The 21864-nt window shown below is 60.1% G+C and overlaps 1 protein-coding gene across 1 annotated transcript; it reads right to left on the bottom strand.

The window, feature by feature from the left end:
- Positions 1-9055: 9055 nt before the first annotated feature.
- On the bottom strand, positions 9056-20862 carry GABRD (gamma-aminobutyric acid type A receptor delta subunit). The gene is made up of 9 exons (XM_031663679.1): positions 20675-20862; positions 15135-15247; positions 14789-14856; positions 14453-14673; positions 12235-12317; positions 11579-11716; positions 10538-10693; positions 10040-10257; positions 9056-9821 (listed from the first exon to the last, which is right to left on the bottom strand). Exons 1-9 carry the CDS (start codon positions 20740-20742, stop codon positions 9522-9524), a joined length of 1365 nt encoding a protein of 454 aa, XP_031519539.1. The 5' UTR covers positions 20743-20862; the 3' UTR covers positions 9056-9521.
- Positions 20863-21864: the final 1002 nt, after the last annotated feature.

Raw genomic sequence — 21864 nt, 5'->3', positions numbered from 1 at the left:
CCAAGCAGGGAGGCGACGGCTCAGGTCACTGTGGGTCTTGACTGACGGGCTCTGGTGAGAACAGGCGGTTGCAGCTGGGATGGTGTGGAGGATGCTGGATGGGGGGGAACATAGAAGCAGCCATTTATGATGACGGATTTCACATCCCAGCAAGACAGAGCTAGTCCTGATTCACCTGGAGGAGTGTGAGGAAGGGGTCTGTAGGGGGCTGAATGTCTCTGTTGCCCCAAAATTCCTAGGTTGAAATCTTGCCCCCAGGGGTGATGGTATTAGGAGGTGGGGCCTCTGGGAGGTGATGAGGTGAACGGGGTGGAGCCTCCTGGTGGGATTAGTGCTCCCATAAGAGGCCTGAGAAGGCTTTGTCCACTTTCTCTCACATAAGGACACAACGAGAAACCGGCGTCTACACCCGGAGGAGGGCCCTCACCAGGCCCCAACACGCCAGCACCCTCATCTCAGACCTGCACCCTCCAAAACGGTGGGAAATCACCCTGCTGTTCATCAGCCACCCGTCTATGGCAGCCCAAACAGACTCAGGCAGGGTCTTGGGCCTGGGGGTGGGCTTATTGTTTATTTATTGATTTATTCATTTTTAATTTTGTTTTGAGACAGGTCTCATTCTGTTGCCCAGGCTGAGTGCAGTGGTGCAGTCACAGCTTGCTGCAGCCTTGGATTCCTGGGTTCAAGCAATCCTCCCACCTCAGCCTCCCAAGTAGCTGGGACCACAGGTGCGCACCACCACACCTGGCTATTTTTGTTTTCTTTTGCAGAAATGGGGTCTCCTTATGTCTCCTGGGCTGGCGTTGAAGTCCTGAGCTCAATAAATCCTCCCACCTCAACTTCCCAAAGTGCTGGGCCGTGCCCAGCCGAAGGGGCAGGTCCACTGGATGAGACCACAGGGACTGCCACCTGCCTGGGTCCCAGGAGGGCCCAGAGGACACACCCACAGTGGCACAGCGAGCACGGTGCTGGCACAAGGCAGAGCTGCTGAGAAGCTCCGGGACAGCTGAGCTGTGTGGATGGTGTTAGCAGGAGGAAGTGCTGCCCTGGGTCTGCCATGGGAGCTGTGTGGCTGCGCCAACTGCTGGAGGCAAGGTGGGTGTCGGCGCAGTGATGGAGGCAGCCAGGGTACCTGACCCTCACGATCTGTGGCTCATGGGCCACCATGTCCCTGGAGTGGGCGATGAACAGCTAGCTGAGGTAGGCACTGGACTTGAATAACCGGAAATAAACAAACGCCAGGAGGAGAAGGCTGGGACCTGCAGGCATGGTGGGAAACTGTGACTCCCGCTCTTATTTCCGGAACTTAGCCATGACCACTGGTTGGAGGAGAGCCTTGGTCTCCTTGGAGAAGGGCCCTGCAGCACCAGACACAGGTGCGATGAACCGCACATAGGTGTGATGGACCGCACACAGGTGTGATCACACAGGCGTGATGAAATACACAAAGGTGAGATGAACCACGCACAGGTGTGATGAACCACACAGGCATGATGATCCGTACACAGGTGTGATCACACAGGCATGATGAACCACACACAGGTGTGATGGACCATGTGCAGGTGTGACGAACCGCACACAGGTGTGATGAACCACACACAGGTATGATGATCCGCACACAGGTGTGATCACATAGGCATGATGAACTGCATACAAGTGTGATGGTCTATGTGCAGGTGTGATGAACCGCATGCAGATGTGAACCACACACAGGTGTGATGATGAACCACACACAGGCGTGATGAACCATACACAGGTGTGATGAACCACACACAGGTGTGATGAACCATACAGGGGCATGATGAACCGCATACAGGCATGATCACACCGGTGTGATGAACCACACATGCGTGATGAACCACACACAGGCATGATGAACCACACACAGGTGTGATCATACAGGCATGATGAACTGCACACAGGTTTGATGGACCATGTGCAGGTGTGATGAACTGAACGCAGGTGTGAACTGCATGCAGGTGAGATGATAAACTGCACACAGGCGTGATGAACCATACACAGGTGTGATGAACCACACGCAGGTGTGATGAACCATACACAGGCATGATGAACCGCATACAGGCATAATCACACAGGTGTGATGAACAACACAGGCGTGATGAACCACACACAGGCATGATGAACTGCACACAGGTGTGATGGACCGCGCGCAGGTGTGATGGACTGCACGCATGTGCAATGAACCACACACAGGCGTGATCACACAGTCATGATGAACCACACACAGGCCTGATGAACTGCACACAGGTGTGATGAACCGCACACAGGTGTGATGATGAATCACACACAGGCGTGAACTGCACACAGGTGTGATGAACCGTACACAGGCATGATGAACCACACACAGAGGTGATCAGACAGGTGTGATGAACTGTACACAAGCATCATGAACCATACACAGGCATGATGAACCACACTCAGGTGTGATGGACCGCACGCAGGTGTGGTGAACCATGCAGGTGTGATGGGCTGTGCACAGGTGTAATGGACCACACAGGTGTGATGAGCCTTGCGCAGGTGTGATGGACCACACGCAGGTGTGATGGACTGTGCACGGGTGTGATGGACTGCACAGGTGTGATGGATGGCACAGGTGTGATGGATCACATGCAGGTGTGATGGACTGCATAGATATGATGGACCACGCACAGGTGTGATGGACCATGCGCAGGTGTGATGGACTGCGTGCAGGTGTGATGGACTGCACAGGTGTGATGGACCACATGCAGGTGTGATGGACCATGTGCAGGTGTGATGGACTGCACAGATATGATGGACCACGCACAGATATGATGGATCATGTGCAGGTGTGATGGACTGCGCGCAGGTGTGATGGACTGCGCAGGTGTGATGGACTGCACAGGCGTGATGGACCACATGCAGGTGTGATGAACCACATGCAGGTGTGATGAACCATATGCAGGTGTGATGGACTGCACAGGTGTGATGAACTACACACAGGTGTGATGGACCATGCACAGGTGTGATGACTGCACAGGTGTGATGAACCATGCACAGGGGTGATGGACCACGCACAGGTGTGATGGACTGCACACAGGTGTGAGGGATAGCATGCAGATGTGATGAACCGTGTGCAGGTGTGATAGGCCATGTGCAGGTGTGATGGACCGCGCAGGTGCGATGGACCGCATGCAGGTGTGATGGATCGCTCCAGAGTGCAATGGGCCGTCGCGCCTGTAGTGCAATGGACTGCTTGCAGGTGTGATGGACAGCACACAGGTGTGATGGTTTGCACAGGTGTAATGAACCACACACAGGTGTGATGGACCACCTTGCCCAGGATTATGATGGACCGCTTATGCAGGTGTGATAGACAACGTAAGATGTGATAGACCATAAGCCAGGTGCTTGTTGGGGCCGCTGGAGTGCTGTGATGGGCCGGCACAGGTGCTGATGGACAGCATGCAGGTGTGATGGACTGCACAGGTGTGATGAACCATGCACAAGTGTTATGGACCACACACAGATATGATGGACTGCACAGGTGTGATGAGCCACGCACAGACGTGATGGGCCACACACAGGTGTGATGGACCACACGCAGGTGTGATGGACCGCATGCAGGTGTGATAGACAACATGTAGATGTGATGAACCATAAGCAGGTGTGATGGACCGCCCACAGGTGTGATGGACGGCACAGGTGTGATGGACCGCATGCAGGTGTGATGGACTGCACAGGTGTGATGAACCATGCACAAGTGTTATGGACCACACACAGATATGATGGACTGCACAGGTGTGATGAGCCACGCACAGACGTGATGGGCCACAAGCAGGTGTGATGGACTATGCGCAGGTGTGATGGACTGCACAGGTGTGATGGACCGCACAAGTGTGATGGACCGTGTGCAGGTGTGGTTGACAGCAAACAGATGTGATAAACCACGCACAGGTGTGATGAACCACGCACAGGTGTGATGAACCACATGCAGGTATGATGAAGACTCCGCTGAAGCCATTGTGGCTGCATCTTCAGAGTAGCTCCGTCCTGGAGAAAGGACACCCGCAACGGGAAGGGCTTTGGGATCTTGGGTCTGATGCCATCCGGAGACCCAACGTGTCACAGTAGCCCCTGGCCAGCATGGGGTCCTGGGGATGCCAAGTGACCAATGCGGTCCCAGCCCATGGCCATCCAGTGGGTTTATGGACCCATTCCGTGGTGGCGCCCTGGTCTGCAGGTCCACAGCAGGTTGGTGGCCCTGAGCACCTGCCAGGATCCTCTCACTGTTTCCCTGACCTGTGGAGTGAGGGCCACCATGGCAGAGAAGGCAAAGTCAGAGCCCCTGAAACCACCTTCAACCCCGGCAAGGACAGCAGCTTGGAAGTCAGGCTGCCTCTGTAGCCCCCCGGCTGATGGGCTGTGGGCACAGGCAGGGGTTATCCCACTGGGTTAGCATGAGGGAGCATTTGTAGGGCCAGGGAGGACAATGCCTGGAGCTCGGAGGAATCACTTCTGTGGCTTCCATGCTGGGGCACAGAGTGGCCGATGAGTGACACCCACCTGACAAGCCGGTGACCGAGGCTCACTCCTCAGATGGGGTCTGGGTCACAGCGTCAGATGTAACCTCTGCCAGCAGGAGCGCGGGCCGGGGTGGAGGAGGAGGAGGGCCTCCTGCCGTGGGGGTGCCTGCAGACTGGCTCATCACCAGCCCCCCCGCGACTTCCACTGCTGTCTCTGTTGCTTTGGCTGCCACCACCCTGAAGAATCAGTCGCAGACAAGCTTAACATGGCATCCGCCGGAACAGATGCAAGCAGTGCTCGGGCTCCCAGCTGCTCTGGGGCCTGGGTTGTGCCCTTCGGGCTGCATTTGGTTTAAGCAGCAGCTGTGGGGGCAGATAAAACTCACTCATGGCTGGGCGCAGTGGCTCACACCTGTAATTCCAACACTTTGGGAGTCTGAGGCGGGTGGATCATGAGGTCAGGAGATTGAGACCTTCTTGGCCAACATGGTGAAACCGCATCTCTACTAAAATACAAAAAATTAGCAGGGCGTGGTGGCACGTGCCTGTAATCCCAGCTACTTGGGAGGCTGAGGCAGGGGAATCACTTGAACCCGGGAGGCGGAGGTTGCAGTAAGCTGAGATCGCACCATTGCACTCCAACCTGGGTGAAAGAGCAAGTCTCTGTCTCAAAAAACAAACAAACAAACAAAACTCACACACGGCCAGGCGCGGTGGCTCACGCCTATAATCCCAGCACTTTGGGAGACCAAGACGGGCAGATCATGAGGTCAAGAGATTGAGACCATCCTGGCCAAAGTGGTGAAACCCCGTCTCTACTAAAAATACAAAAATTAGCTGGGTGTGGTGGCGTGCGCCTGTAGTCCCAGCTACTTGGGAGGCTGAGGCAGGAGAATCACGTGAACCCAGGAGGCGGAGGTTGCAGTGAGCTGAGATTGCACCACTGTACTCCAGCCTGGGGGACAGAGCAAGACTCCATCTCAAAAACAAACAAACAAACAAAACGCACTCGCGGTCAGTGCCGCCTCTAGCGCCCTCCATAGTATTGCAGGGCGCTCGTCCAGCTTGCATGCAGGGCAGACCTGGGGAATGTGAGCTGGGTGGGGGTTGGTGGATAAATGCTCAGCCGCTCATTCTTCAAAAGGACAATTCAGGCTGCGCAGGGTGGCTCATGTCTGTAACCCCAGTGCTTTCAGAGGCTGAGGCGGGAGGATCGCTTGAGCCCCAGGAGTTTGAGACCAGCCTGGGCAACATAGTGAGACCCTGTCTATACTAAATGTTTTGTTTTAAATTTAAAAAAAAACTTAAAAGGACAATATGGAGGCACATTCCCCTTTGCTCTGGGTCGCCAGTGGGGCTGGGACCTGGCTGTCCCAGGTTGTAAAGTGCATTCCTGTTTTTCCTCCTTCCTCATCCCTCCCCACTCCCTGCTCTTGCTCCTGCCTCTGTGGATCACCCTCTCTACGGAGCCGAATGGCTCCCAAAGTCACTCAGGACCCCAGAATGTTGACCTTGTTTCAAATTAGAGTCTTTGCAGATGCAGTTAAGACAAGGCCATACTAAAGTAGGGTGAACCCTAAATCCGACGGCAGGTCCCTGAGAAGAGGAGGAGAGACAGAGACAGCAAAGTGACTCAGAGACGGAGGCAGAGGCTGGGGCAGTGCACCTGCCAGCCCAGGAGGGCCAGAGGTTCCCGGCAACTCCAGAAGCAGGAGGGAGGCCGGGGAGGGTCCTCCCTGGAGCTTCCAGAGGGAACCGGCCCTGCAGCATCTTGATTTCGGACGTTTGTCTCCAGGAAAGAACAGATTTCTGTCATTTTAAGGTACCTGGTTTGTGGTACTTTGTTTAGGCAGCGGATACCCCCAGCCCCGAATAAACTTCCAGCACCCAAGTCCTTGTCTCAGTCTCTGTTTGTAGGGGAACCCACAGGAGGACGCCCCTAGGTGTAAGCTCCACTTGGCCTGTGCACCCGCCTGCCTCACTGGAGGGGAGAGGCAGGATAACAGCCGATGCCTGCCCCACGCCTGCCATGGGACAGAGAAGCTGGACGCTGTCCCCAATGTCCTGTCCCCTTTCACTCCACCTGAGGCCTCCAGCCTCGGGGAAGAGCAGGCCCAGCTCTCAGGGGCACTCAGGGGTCACTGCTCATGGTACACAGTCCAGCTTCCACAGAGACCAGGAAGCCACCAGCCCCCAAAGACTTGTCCCTGCTGAGATGAGGGTGTATGGAGCCCTGGCAGCCTCTCTGCCCACCAGCCTCTGCCCCAGGTGCCCCCTGTCTCAGGCAACACTGGCATCCCCTCCCCAAACAGGTTCCTCTCCGCTGCAAACCCTGACCCGCCCCCGCCCTCGTCTGCTCCTGCCCTCACTACCGGAATAGAAGTCGCGTTTGAAAGCACGCGCCCTCCCGTCCTTCCTGGCCCTGTAAATATGTGGGCAGAAACAGCAGCCTGCGGGCGGAGTGATTGCTGGTTGCAGAATCAGGCACGGCTGCTGCCCAGGCGGGCCTGGCTGCGTGGGTGCCCGAGGCAGTTGCAAAGGCTGGCTTTAAATAGCTCCTGGTGGGTACAAGCCCGGGAAAGAGGGCAGCCTGCGGCCGCAAGGAGGACAAGGCAGAGATGGGGGCCAGGGTCCTCGCAGCAGAAAGGGGTGTGGGGGGTGGCTCAACAGCCTCCAGGTCCAGGGGATGCCCCCAAATAGTTCCCAGAATCTTGAACCAACCCACCCTTCCCCCAAAGGCCCAGGAGTTGGAGCCGACCCTCCCTGGCTGCCCTGGGTGGAAAGCCTGTCCTTGGGGTGGGAGCCTGGGAGCCTGGGGTGGGCAGTGGTGGTGGGCAGCCTGGGGCCCATCCCATAGCTATAGTGCGTGCCATCTGCGGCCTGGGCTCCTATCCCCAGAGCAACGTGGGCTCCAGGGAGGAGGGAGCGGTAACCCTGCAGGGAGGCCCAGGGAGCAGAGGGCAGGAGGCGGGACGGTGAGAGCCGGCCCTGCAGGGGTGTCTCCGTCCTTGGACAAGGAGCTGGCAGGCTCAGCCGCCTCACCCTGGTGTCAGGAGGTAGCCCGGAGCCCCAGTTGACCCAGATCCAGTTCTGCTGCTGCCCGGCCACCTGCTCTCTGCTTGCCCCAAAGCTCACTTCTGTTCTGCGTGCCGCTTGTGGCCACACCAGAGCCTGGTCCATCCCACCCCCTCCATCCCCAGCCTGTCCCACCCGCAGAACGGCCCTGCCAAGCCTCACAGCCTTGTCCTGCAGAGCAGGGGTGCTAAAGGGCAGCCTGGAAATGAGGAGCGGTCATTAGGAAGTGGCGTGGGGGGACCTTCCAGCAGGGGACAGAGGTGGTGCATGGGGCATGGTCTGGGCAGTGGTGGGCAATGCCCTCATCTGCTCTGGGGCACAGCCTGGCCCTGAGGGAAGCAACTCAGCCTGCGTCGGTCCCCGGGTGCAATGCCTGGGCCCCATTGGTGACTTGATCTTGCTGCTTGCTCACCCTGCCAGAGCTGCCGCAGGTCTTGCTAAGGACAGGTGACTCACACAGTCACCCCGGGTCCCCAGTGGTATGGAGATGGGGGCCACCCAGGCCTAGCTGCCACCCCGATTCCACAGGGCACTGACCTGGCCAACTTTGCCACCTTGCGAGCTGCCATGTGATGGCTCTGGACGCCTGGGTCCCACAGCAGATGGCAGAGCCCCGGACGCCTGGGTCCTGCAGCGGATGGCAGAGCCCCAGCAGTTGTTCCAACTGCTCCCTTCAGATTCTTCCACAAGTAATGACCCGGTGCCCTGGAAAACCTGGACCCCTCATTAAGAGCTGCCTGTCAGCTCCTTGGGCTGCAGTGTGCTCACCCCATGTCCATGGCAGTGGCAGCAGGTGGGAAAGGGCTGTGGTGTTTGTGGGGCCTCGGTGGCCTCCAAATGTCTATCCTCACATCCAAGAAGGGACCATGGTGGCACCTAGCCCTGGACAGCCCCTGGACCAAAGGCCTCAGGGACCAATGGGGTGGCAGCTCCTCTAGCTCCCTCTAGGCCTCTGCACCTCGGCCCTCCCTCAGTACCCCAGACATGGCTCATCTGGGATCCAGCCCCTGAGCCCCTGTGTCCCTGAGTCTCTGTCCCCAAGTCTGGTGTTGAGCTCCAGGATCTCAGAAAGGCACCTCAAAAGCTCCAGGCTTTGGGACCGGCGACCCTGAGCTCACTCCCCGACACTGTGGTGCAGGCTCCTGCCTCAGGCCCCTGGAGAAAATGGCCTCATCACAGCACAGGGACATAGATGAAGTGACCCAGTGCCTGAAGCCAGCATCACAAAAACTGGTTCCTCACTTCCTGAAGCCCTTCCCTCGAAGCCTGCCCTGCTGACAAGGACAGCCTCCTTCCCGGGACCTCGACCCACTGTTTCCGCTGGGCAAGGCGTATGTTCAACCCTGAGTGTTCTCTGGGCTTCCACAATCAGCTCCACCCAGACACCGCCCGGGAAGCCTGCAGCTGGAGAAGGGTGTTCCGGGCAGCTAGGGTGGGCTCCAGGCACCCCAGGAGTGAAGCGCGGCACCGCGAGAGAGAACGAAGCGGCCCCCAGGCCAAGGCTTTATTTCATGCTGGGGCCAGAGAGACCTCACCAACGCCTTCACTGCTCACCGGATGGACGTCCACTCCCACCTCCTCCCACGCTCCGATCCCCACCCCGCACAGCAGAGACCTAGAAACCAGGATCACTTTCTGAGCCTAAAAATCCGCGGCTCTCTCAAGGGCCCAGACCCCAGCCTGGCTCAGTCTCTCGGTCAGACCCTCTGCTCCTTCATCTGTGCGGGTCTCGCGCTGCCTACTGGAGAGCCCCAGGCTGGCCTTTCGGGTGAGGTCAGAGCTCAGGGAGGCCGAAGCTTCCTCTTGTTTTCCGTGGCCGACTGTCATCCCACTTTGAAACACGCAGAGAGGGAAGGTGGACCAAGGGCTCTTTCTCCCAGGAAGTTTCTGGGCAGCCACCGCCGGGCGCCAGGACAAGCGAGGGTGGCCTGAGTCCTGCGCTCACATGGCGTACGCCGCCCAGTAGATGACATTGACGGCCGCGAATGCCGCAGGGAACACAGCGCGGGCGTAAATGTCAATGGTGTCTGCGTCGATGGGCCTGAGCCGGGCGCGGATGCCCCCCTGGCCTCCTGAGCGGGCTGCCCCCTCCTTCTTCATCTCCCCCGTCTCCACCCCCACCGACCTGTAGGAGCCCATCAGGTTCCCCGGGATGCGGCGCTGCCGGCGGGAGATGGCCAGTTCCTGCGTGACGCCGGCAGCAGAGAGGGAGAAGAGGACGATGGCGTTCCTCACGTCCATCTGCACGGGGCCAGTGGGGGAGACAGGGCTGAGCGCTGGGGTGCAACTCCCAGGGCCCTGGACCACAGGTGCTCCCATGCAGGGCCCCGCCTGGGCCAGCAGCTCCAGCCCCCCATGCTCAGGGAGCACAGCTGGGACCCACAGTGGGCTGGAGCAGCTGAGGGGTCTTCGTTGGGGCCCCCAGCAGTGCTGTCCCTGGTTCAGTCCCAGGCCCTCACCTCTGCCCTCGGCCTGGAGACCTTGACCTTGGCCTTGGCCTTCTGCTTCTTCCTGTAGTCGGCATTGAAGTGCGCGAAGGCGTACTCCACCAGGGCGGCAAACACGAAGACGTAGCAGATCCAGAAGTAGACATCCAGTGCCTTGATGGCCGATGCCCGTGGCAGGGAGGAGCGGGCACTGACCATGAGCGTGGTCATCGTCAGCACCGTGGTGATGCCTGCCGGGCACAGGTGGTACCATCATTGTAGCCCTGCCCTCACGCCGTCCCACCCCCAACCTTGGTGCCTGTGACCCACAGATAAGGGTCCGCTGCCCCCCACCCCCATGCCCACCCCAGGGAGCAGGTCCTGCTCCCCTGACCCGGCCTGGCCCAGTTGGCCATTGCCCCAGGACAGCTGGCATGGTCCGGAGGCCAGTGCTGGGCCCCCAGCTGAGGGATGAGAAGTCCTGCTCCCCAGGACGGACCTTCCAGCCCCCTCGGAGCATCGGCCCCGTACCTAGAGACACCCTGGCGGGCACCGCCGCCTGGCTAATCCAGAAGGAGACCCAGGACATGGCGACCAGCAGGACAGAGGGCATGTAGGACTGGATGATGTACACGCCGCGGTTCCTCCGCAGGTGAAAGTGCAGGCTGAGCCGCGGGAACTGGCCGGCTGCTGGGACAGCCACCGTCAGCGCCCCCGTCCCTGCCCAGCCCAGCCCAACCGTGGGACTCAGGGGCGGCAGGGCTTGGCAGCTACGGGGCCCACAGCAGGGCTCAGAAGAGAGACTTAGACCCCTGCCCTCCCCACCAACCACATGGCCTGAAATGTCTGGGGGTCTCCGGCCCTAGGTCTGGCCACAGGACAGGCTGGTCCTGAGCAGTGTAACCCAGAGGAGAAGGAGAGAGGCTGAGGCTGCTGCTGGCCTCACGTTTGCTGGACTGACCCTGAGGGACCCTCGCAGCCAATGGGGAGGGCGCACTCCTTTCTCTCCTAACACTCCTGCGGGCACAGCCAGGCTCTGGAAGGAGCTGGCACTGGGCTCACCCGCTCTGGATGACTGGGGACGGGGGACGTAGGGGTGGGAAAGTGGAGCTGGGAGACAAGGTAGACAAGGAAAGCTTGGCCCCTGAGCCCTGCAGACCTGGGGCTAAGAGAGCTCCCCACACCCTCACGTTTCCTGTAAACCTGGAGTGCTGGGAAGAGAGAGGACCGAGGAGTGAGATGGGAAGGGCTGACCCACGTCCATACGATGGCAGGCCTGGTGGCCCTGGTGTGGGTGTAGCTGGTGCCAATGAGCAAGTTCCTAAGGCAGGAGCGTCCCAGCTGCATCCCCAGGGGCCCTGAGGGCCTGCGGGTGGCTTGGCGAAAAAGCATGAAAACCACAGGCGGGCACACACGGAAGGGGCGGCGGGCACACACGGAAGGGGTGGCGGGCACACGCGGAAGGGGCGGCGGGCACACGTGGAAGGGGCGGCGGGCACACGTGGAAGGGGTGGCGGGCACACACGGAAGGGGCGGCGGGCACACATGGAAGGGGCGGCAGGCACACGTTACCGGACTTGAAGTTCATCAGCTCCGTGGTGAAGCGGTAGCTGGTGATGGTGAACTGCGCCAGCTGCAGCTTGTCCAGACCGTGGATGTGCTCCTGGCTCTCCGACCAGTAGTAGACAATGTCCTCCGATGAGTAACCATCTGCAGGAAAAGCACACAGGTGGGCGGCAGAGCCTGGTCCTGCCCCGGGAGCCCTGGCAGGAGCACTCTGTCCACACAGGAAGCCTGCAGGGAGCTGACACCATCATGATGGGGACCGAGCAGGACCCCAGCCAGGAGCGAGGTGGCCTTCAGCTCTGGGACCATGTCGGGCTCCTCTGGGCAGGTGGAAGGGACACAGATGGGGTCACCATCGTCAGGTGACACACAGGGGCTGCAGCACTGGCTTAACGATACCAATCCGAGTCATGTCTGGGCTCCACGGCCCGGCTCCTCAGGCATGGACGGACCCACAGGCCAGACTGCTCCAGGCCTTCCGGCCCCTTCTCCTCCTGCCCAGGCTTCTTGCTCATGCAGAAGCTGGTTTGGTGCTTTCCTGCACCCTGTGCCGGGCCAGCCTTGTCCAGGCCCTGGGCTGACAGTCTGAGCCCCCATCCACTGCTGGAGAAGCCAGCACGGCCCTCGAGAGAAGCCCCTGCCCGCCTTGCGCGCCCACTCACAGCTCTCCAGCTCCAGCATGCACTCCTGCTCATCCATAGGATATTTGGCCAGGTCCATGTCACAGGCCACAGTGGAGGTGATTCTGCCAAGACAAGCATGGCAGTGAGGCCTTGGGGGTGAGGCCAGCCCTCCTAGAAGCCTGGCAGTTCCCCTGTAGAGATGCCCCCTGAGTACCAGGGGCTGCCTGGAGCCCGAGCTACTTCTCAGGCTGTGTTTGTTAGTTGCCCAGAATCCAGGTAAACCTGAAAACTGCTCAACTTCAGAGATGCTTGCAAGTCTTCATTTAGGACTATCAAGAACTGGATTTCATTCATTCTCTTCAAAACGCTTGACTATTGGCCGGGCGCGGTGGCTCAAGCCTGTAATCCCAGCACTTTAGGAGGCCGAGACAGGCGGATCACGAGGTCAGGAGATCGAGACCATCCTGGTTAACACAGTGAAACCCCGTCTCTACTAAAAAATACAAAAAACAAGCCGGGCGAGGTGGCGGGCGCCTGTAGTCCCAGCTACTCGGAAGGCTGAGGCAGGAGAATGGCGGAAACCCGGGAGGCGTAGCTTGCAGTGAGCTGAGATCCGACCACTGCACTCCAGCCCCGGCGGCAGAGCGAGACTCCGCCTCAAAAAAAAAAAAAACAAAAAAAAAAAACACTTGACTATTTAACTGGGCTGGGGGCCTACGGGGCAGGGGACAGCCTGAACACCCAGGCCCTGGCCTGAGCGATGGCTGGGGAACACACAGGAATAGGCCCAGAGTCGCCATGCGCTTGATTTTCTAGGAGAGGTCAGATATTTGAATTCTTATGTAAAATATCCTGATTTTTTTGTTTGTTTATGAGACAGGGTCTCACTCTGTCACCCAAGCTGGAGTGCAGTGGTGCAATCTTGATTCATTACAGCCTCAACCCCCTGGGCTCATGTGATCCTCCCACCTCAGCCTCCCAAGTAGCTGAGACCACAGGTGCGCACCACCAAGCCCAGCTAATATTTTTTATTATTTGTGTAGAGGCAGAATCTCCCTGTGTTGCCTAGGCTGGTCTCGAACTCCCAGGCTGAGGTGATCCTCTCACCTCAGCCTCCAAAAAGTATTGGGATTACAAGCGTGACCCACTGCACCCAGCTGCCTCCTGATTTTTTTATTTTTTTATTTTTTTTTTGAGACAGAGTGATGTCACCAGGCTGGAGTGCAGTTGTGCAATCTCGACTCACTGCAACCTCCGCCTCCCAGGTTCAAGTAACTCTCCTGCCTCAGCCTCCCGAGTAGCTGGGATTACAGGCACCCACCACCACACCCAGCTAATATTTTGTATTTTTAGTAGAGACGGGTTTTCACCATGTTGGCCAGGATGGTCTCGATCTCTTGACCTCGTGATCCACCCACCTCGGTCTCCCAAAGTGCTGGGATCACAGGTGTGAGCCACTGAGGGCGGCCACATGCCTCTTGATTTTTTTAAGTGTTGCGAGCTAATTCCATTTTTGAGAGGCATGTGTCTGAAAACAGGCTTTCAAACGAATGTGCGCACACACGTTCATAGCAGTGTTTTCACATTCACCAACGCAGGAAGCCACCCAGGCGCCCCTCAGCAGATGGATGGAAGGCAGGTGCAGCACGTCCCTGCCATGGGCTACTGCCCGGCTGTGAAGAAGAAGGCGCCCCTGACTCCAGCTTCAGCAGGGGTGAACCCTGAGGACACGGTGCTGAGTACGAAGCCGGAGTCATAAACGGTCCCACACACAGCGTGTGATTCCCTGTCGGTGAAATGTTTCTGTCTCTGACCAGATCTACAGAGACAGAAAGCAAACGGGTGGCTGCTGGGGCTCCAAGGGGGGCGGAGTGGAGAGCACCTACTCCGTGGCTGGGTCTCCTTTCGGGGTCCTGAAATGTTTTGGACCAGACAGAGGTGGGGTTGTACAACAGGGCGAATCTGCCAAATGCCACTGCATTGTTCACTTTACAAAGGTTAATTTTATTCCACCCCATTTTAAAAACCAAAAGGCACTGTGTTGGCCAAAAAGCCACATCTGCCGGCTTCCTGTCGGCGACCTTGGAGCGTGGATGTTTCCCCAGCAGCTGCGGGGATATAAATAACTGCGCAGCTTCTACCCCCCCAGCTCCCGGCAGCAGGAACCGCTCGAGCTTTTCCAAGCCTCGGAGCGTCCAGGCACCGACATGGGCCTGGGCAGGCTGTCCCCCAGGGCCCCGGTGGGCGGCCCGCTCACCGGATGCTGTACAGGATCACGCCGTCGGGCTGCAGCCGGATGAGTTTGTTCTCCACTGTCACGTCGTGGAACCAGGCCGACTTGGCGTTCACGATGAAGGTGTCGGGCAGCCAGAGCTTGTCCACGAAGCGGCTGTCCAGGCCCAGGGTCTCATTGGTGTGGTTGTAGGAGAGCCTGCTGTCCCGCCAGCTCTGGTGCAGGAACACTGTCATGGTGTACTCCTGTGGAGGCAGCACAGGGGCCGGGGTCAGCCTCGCTCCACCCCCAGGGGCATGCAGCCCAGGGCAGAGGCTGTGGGCACCCACCATGCCTGAGGCAGAGGCTTGTGGCACCTACCATGTTGGCCTCTGAGATGTGGTCGATGCTGGCCACCTCCAGAGCGAGGGCCACATTCACGGGAGGCCCTGCGAGGAAGGAGAAGAACTAAGAAGGGCTGAGGCCAGCCCAGCATGGGAGCCAGGGTGGGACCCTGCCAGGGTCCCAGTCACAGGCAGTGAGCCATCATGGCCCGAGAAGTTGCACCTCCCTGGCTGTCTCTGTGGGAGCCTGGCTCTGATGGAGCCCCCGGGGGAGAGCCAGACTTCCCTGCCCAGAGCGCAGCCCATAGCCCGGTGGGCCACACAGCCACGGCCTAGCCCGGGCCCCAGTGGCTCCTGCCTGCCGGGCCTGGGCCGCCCCTCACCTCCAATGCCAGGCCGAAAGTTGCGGGCATAGCCGGCTATCAGCCCATCCAGGTTGGGGAGCCAGGAGATCTCCAGGTTGGAGCCCACGTAGTCGCCAATGTCATTCATCGCTCTGCAGATGCAAGGCCACTGGTCAGACAGGCCAGGACTTAATTTAATTCCACTGAGCCCAGGTCCCCTCCTGGGGATGCAGCACTGTTCTGGGCACCTGGGCCAGGGTGTGGGGGGCCACTGTGAGAGCCCTTGCAGACAGGGGCCTGGCCAGTCCCCGAGGCTCCGGCTGGACACAGGGAATCCTGGGAGGTCCTCAGCCTCTTCCACCGGCCCTGACCTGGCTTCCTCCTCTGACCTCAGTGCCCACTCTGCTCTCCTGGCTTTGCGGGAGGTGGCCCTGGAGAGGGACAGAGTCCCCCAGTGTGGGCCAAGCTCCCAGGTTAACAGCCTCCCTCCTCAACCAGCCCACAGAGGCTGGCCTGGGGGTCTCCACCCCAGGGTCCCTCACCAAAGAGGTCTCCCTGTTGGCTTTTGAGGGCGAAGCTTCCCCCATTAGATGGTTTAGAGAAGAGGAATGTGAAGAAGAGGCAAGATGCAGGGACAGGAAGAGGACAGGGCCCCAAAACCCAGACCCACAGCCTCCTATTCTCTGTCTCTCCCAGGAAGGCCTAGGGTGAGGCCCAGGTCCCCAAATGGCCATGTGTTTCTGGGGTTTAACTCGACCTCGGAGCAGCTCGGGGCAGCCAGCAGGGCCATGGGGGCGCTCAGGCTTGAGGGAGGCGTCTCCTCCCTATATACACCGTGCTGCCAGAGCCCGGAGCACCCCAGCACCCCCGGCCCCCATCTGCTCACCTGCACTGAGTTGAACAGTGTCCGCAAAATGTACATCCACCCAGAGCCTCAGAATGTGAGCTTATTTGGGAATAAGGTCTTTGCAGAGGTAATTAGTTAAGATGAGGCCATACTGGATCAGGTGGGCCCTAAACCCAAGGCCTGGTGTCCTTAGAAGGGAAGAGGGAAGAAGCTGGTGACTGTGCAGGCAGAGATTGGGGTGAGGTATCCACAGGCCAAGGGAGGCCAGGGTTTCCAGCCACCGCCGGAGCTGGAGACAGGCTGCGGACAGAGGTTCCCTCAGAGCCTCCAGGGGAACCAGCCCCACCCACACCTTGATTTCAGGCTCCTGGCCTCCCGAGCTGCGAGAAAATAAGAGTCCGTTGTTTCAAGCCGTCCATTTCCTGGCGATTGTCACACCCGTCCTCCTGCACACAGGGCGGGGATTGGTCCCAGGGGTGGGGCCTTGAGATTAACCTCCCTCTATTCTTGGAATCATTTCTATCCAAGGGGGTGGCAGAGTGGCTTCAGACATGGCCTCCAGGTCACCAGGCCCCTGAGCCTGGCCCAAGCCCTCCCAGAGAGATGAGGGGTCAGGGCCTGAGTCAGCAGCCTCCGCCTCAACAAGCCTAGAGACAGATTTGACCCCAGTTCAGACACAGCCTTGAGCGGGTGCTGCATGCTGGGCCACTCCACAGGCCACCAAGAGCAGAGCACAGTCCCAGGCCTTCTCCACACCTGGTTCCTCAGGACCCAGCTGATGGCCCCTCCCCTCCTTACAGTGGGGGCACAGTCGTTGGCCTCCTGCTCCCTCAGAGACTGCGACCTGGGCTCGAGGCACCCCTCCACGCTGCCTGTCTGGCGCAGTCAAGCTGAGGCCGGGCCACCAGCCCCACCCCGTGCAGCCCCCTCCCAGCATCCTGCACAGCGCACCTGTAGCCCACTCTGCTTGTCTGCCTCTCCAGCTCCAGCCCCCTTGAGTCCTTGGCTTCCCAAGGGAGGGGCAAGTGGGTCTGGTGCTTCAGGCTAAGTCCTGCCGGGGAGCTGCAGGGGCGGCTCCAAATCTTAAACCCACGGTTGCGGAGAAACACTGGGAAGGACGCAGGAAGGCAGACACTCTCCCTGCCTCTCCCTACGTCCAGCCTCAACCCTGCTCCACACACTTTATCCTCAGGTGCGTCCTGGGGCCCCCGAAGACCACCGGGGTTTGGGAGGCAGCAGCAGGTAGGGGCTCAGGCCCTCTCCCTTTCCTTCAGAACCACTTTTCTTCTTGTTTTATATACTGACCTTTCAAAGATTTTGACTTTGAACCAAACGTTCCTTAGCAAACGAGATTTTGCCAACCCCAATCTGTCCTGGGCGACCGTGGTGGCCCAACTCTGGCAGGAGGAGACACCTGAAAGCAGCGTCCAGGGCTGCTATACATCCGGACCCACAACTCCGCACCCACTGGACCCCCAGAGTGGCCCAGCGCAGGGCTAAGGAGGGGCAAGCACTTTGGTAACAAAGGATAAGATGGAATCGAATTAAGTCCTGGCCAATTAAAAATGCAAATGGAAGTCACCCTGAAGGTCAGACGCAAAGGGATCTGAGTGAGGCTTTATTTTTGGACCAGCCCAGCTGCCATCTAGCCTGCCTGGAATGAGGCCATAGGAGACACCGTCCTTCCTGGGCCACGTCTCTTGCCCATCTCAGGGTGGTGGCACGTGTGGGGGGCATGAAGTCAAGACCAAGAGCAACCCCTCCACGAAGCTCACCTGGAGGCACCTTTGTCGCCTCTTGGGGGTGAGAAGGAAGCAGGCTCCCACCCCCACGCCATTTCTCACCTAGGAGAGCGGCCGGTGGTTTTCCCACTGTGAACAGATGGGAAGGGCCAGCGTGCGGGGGCATGTGCTTCATGCCAGACTCTGGGGTCTGGAGGCCCTCCACTTCCTCAGGTCAGGATGTACAGGGCAGGCAGAGCTAGCGGGGGCTGGGGGGACACAGCCTGCACCAAGGGAGTTCGACACAGGTGGGGACGTCCTGACTCCGGTACGTCATGGAGATCTCGGGAGAGGGCTGCTGCCTCACCTGGTGGCCCTGCGGCCCAGTGGTGGCCTGAGCTTGGGGTTTCCTTTGGGTGGATGGACAGAGAGGCTCAGGGCCATACACCAGGCTCCAAGTCTACGCTCGGATTTAGGACTCCAAACTCAGGGGGCAGAGTGGGTGCCATGAAGACATGGCAGCTTCCCCCTCGGGTTGCTCTCCCTGGGTCACCTGGCCTCCTGCCCTCCTGGCCCCACTGAAAAACAAACCCATCCCTGTCACTTGTCTGTGCCCGGGGGACAGACAGGGAAGGTAGGTGTAGCTGGGAGCCTCCCCCTCCAGGCTCCTCCACGGCGCACACCCAGCCCACATATCCCACAGCTCTGCTTTTAGAGCAGCACAAGCCTCCCAGCATTGCAGTTACCAAGGCAAAGAGGAGCACCGCCACCAGCGCACCGCGAGCTGGCACGGTAGGAGCCGCAGCACAGCTTCTCCAGGGAGACGGAGGTGCCGGCAGCCCGGGAGGGCCACCCACGCGGGCACACAGTCGGCAAGCTCAGTGCCTGCCGCGTGCATGGGTCTTCACACTTCGGGCCGACCCACGGCCGCCACACTCCTTTCCTATCCCACCCAGCCTTTCCCATGAGGAGCTGCTGCGATGGGGACCTGGGGTAATGGCCAGAATGGGTCCCACTGACATCCGATACGGCTCCAGGACGAGGACCCCAAGACTGAGGGAAGGGAGGGCGACTGTCCTGGTTTCTGGAGCGGAGGGGCACAGCCACGGATGGGAGGAGAGGCTCTTCATGGACAGCACCCCGCTAAGTCTGAAGGTGGCCCCTAGGGCTGAGCTAGCAGGTGCTTCCACCCTCCAGGCCTGCCCCTAGACGCCAAGAGCAGGAGGTTGAGCCCAGCACGTGTGTGTGTGTGGACAGAATGACCTCAAAGGAGAGGCTATAGCGTGCAGCCAGGTGGTCACTGTTTTTAACCAGAGAGCTAGAGGGGAACACAGCGAGGCAGTGCACCTCTCACCAGGCAAGGTGTGCTCCCCAACAGCACCCTTCTTCCGGGGATGGGAGTGACCGCAGGCCCAGAGGGCCCCACTCCTGGCTGGACCGTGGCCTTCCAGCTCTCCTGCCCGGGGAAACAGCCACAGAACCCCTTCCCCAACAGCCCAGGAGCCAGATGCAGGCTAGGATTAAGGATCTTCAGATTTTAGAAAAGGGAAATGGTGGACACAGAGGCTGGGGCTGGGGGCAGCCTGGAGAATTTCCCGGCAAGAAGTGTACATAAATAGGTCCAGAGGTAGGATTAACAAAGATGAGAAGAGTCTCGTGTCCGTGCAGGACGGGACTTGCCGCCAACTGAGTTCTGGTGTCAAACTTGGGCTAAAACTTTGGGGTTTCAGAGCCGTCTAGATTTCAGCCTCTTGGCTAAGTGGCTGTGGGCCTGGGCTGGCAGCTGGCCGCATGTCTCCAGCACCGCATCTACGACTGTGCCCAAGGCTTCGTCCTTCCTCTCACCTTGAAGGAAGGGAAGGACAAGGGGAGAAAGGCCCGCTGGGATTGATGGGAAAACAAAGCTCTTCCCAGGACACGGGCTGCTTAGATCCAGAGGCAGCGCCGACCCTGTGGTCTCCTGATGGGCACACGGCTGCTGCTGGACCCAAGCCTTCTGGGCTCTGTCCCCCGCACCTCCAACAGGAAAACTCTGACACGCCGCCCCGTGTTGGGTGCTGCCACCTCTACTGCGGTCAGCCACCTCTATGTCTGCATCTTCATGGTCTCTGAGATCCCGAATGCTGGGGGACAGCTTCTTGCTGTTTCTTCTGCAGTCTTTGCACTGAGGTGATTTTCAAAGATGCCCCTGAATGTCCTCTCGTGACTCCTAGGGAAGGCAGCCAGGCCCAGTGGTGGGGCCAAGTTGCCTGGGTGGCTGTGGAACCCATTTCAGATCCCCAAAGAGGAGGGGGTGGAGGGACTGTAGGCCAGAGGGGGCTCCAGCCCTGGGGGGCCTCCTTCTAAGCCTCTTCCTTCTCTGGGGAGCCCCTCCTAAAATAGTTAAGAAATCCACCATCTCTTTTCTGTGGCCAGGGGTACCTGGCCGCCGTCCACCTGCACACACTCAGGAGTTCTGTCCACGCCATTTGAAACGGGCTCTGAAAGGAGACCCTGGAGGCCGGGCCCACCCTCCACAGCGACACAGCCTCCTCCGTCCGTCCCAGACCCGCCGGCTGGGGAAGCTCATTCGGGGAACGGGGAACCGCTCCCCCAGCAAAGGGAGCAGCCTCCCCGCACCGAGTTCTCGGGTCTTTCCTTTCCTCAAGGCACCGGCCGGGCAGGGACCCGCGAGTGCCGCGGACCCGGGGACCCTCCACGCGCGCCACGGAGCCGGGGAAACCGGGAGGCTACGACGCTCTTGTCCCGCCCGGATTCAGCACCAGGACGGCGGACAGCACCGGGCGGTGGCGGCCAGCGCGGGGGTCGCCGCGTCCCGAGCCCAGGGGCAGCGTCGGGGCGAGTCCAGCAAGGGGCCCGCGGGGCGAGACCCCGGGGAGGGAGGACGCGGGGCCCCCAGACTTGGGGTCCGGGGCCCGGGGCTCGCGCCGGCCGCTCTCCCAGCCGCTATCTCGGGCCGACGCCGGCCCCCCACCGCCCCCGACCGCGCGCCGCGGACCCCGCCCGCTCACCTGGTGCCGCGGAGCAGCTGCGCGCAGAGGAGCAGGAGCGGGGCCAGCAGCGGGGCGGGCGCGTCCATGGCCGCGGCGGGCTCGGGACGGGGTCCGCGCAAACTTGGCTCGCGGCGGCCGCACAGGCGGCACAGGCGGGCGGGAGCTGAGCGAGCGCGGCGCGGGCGCGAGGGGGCGGACGGAGCGCGGAGACCGCCCCGAGCCCGCCCCAGCCCGCCGCTCCCCGCAGCCCGGCCCCGCCCGCCGCTCCCCTCCCCTGCCCCCGCCCGCCGCCCCCTCCCCCCTCCCCACCTCCCCCCGTCCCCCTCCCCCAGCCGCGCCCCCTCCCTCCCGGGCAGCTCTCCGCGGCCGGGGTCTGGCTCTCCGGGACCGCTGCCCTCACGCGCCGCAGACGGGACCCTCCGCGTGTCTTCATGGGAGGGGACCGTGGCACAAGCCCCGCGTGGACACCGTGGTCCACGGGCGCGACAGAACCTCGTCCCGAGGCGGTTTGTGGGGGGTCGCAGGTCTGCGTGGCCGGTTCCGGCTGCGCTGGCCGGAGGTAGGGAGGGAGCCAGTCCCTGCTGCTGTCAGGAGACAGACCTCCACCAGCGGCTGCTTCCAAAACCCTCCTGCCTTCGCCAGAGCCAGGGCGAGGCGACTTTGGGAGCAAGTCCCGGTCCCTGGGGACCCTCGACGGGGGCGGGGACAGGAAAAGCAGGTGGGGGCTGTGCCGCAGGTCGCAGTTCTGACTCTCCACCCCTCTCAGGGCCCCAGGCCCGCCCTGCACACCCCTAGGATCTGGGAAAGGGAAGGCCTCACGCTCTCCTGCTTTGGATCTTTTGAACATAAAGTTGCGCTGCCGTTTCCTGAAGAGGCTGCTCACAAACTTTAATCATTGTTATGTCAGTTATTCACTTCTGGGCTCGCGATGTCGCTGACAGTACAGTGAAGCCCTCGTGAAAACACTTAAACATGCCGAAGCTGTCCCCGAGGCTGCTTGCTTCTGGATGAAGGGCCCTGGTGTCACAGGGGCAGGCGGAGGAAAGTGCAGCGAGGGATTTGCTGTGGAATTTCCAGCCCAATCCCTACTGTGGGAAATGGAAGAATGAGGCTGGTTCCACCTTGCTTTATTTTATTTTATTTTTCGAGATGGAGTCTTGCTCTGGTGCCCAGGCTGGAGTGCAATGGCACAGTCTCGGCTCACTGCA

The sequence above is a fragment of the Papio anubis genome, chromosome 1, assembly GCF_008728515.1.
Source record: "Papio anubis isolate 15944 chromosome 1, Panubis1.0, whole genome shotgun sequence".
NCBI classification, from domain to species: Eukaryota; Metazoa; Chordata; class Mammalia; order Primates; family Cercopithecidae; genus Papio; species Papio anubis.
This window is presented reverse-complemented; position numbering and strand designations above follow the sequence as displayed.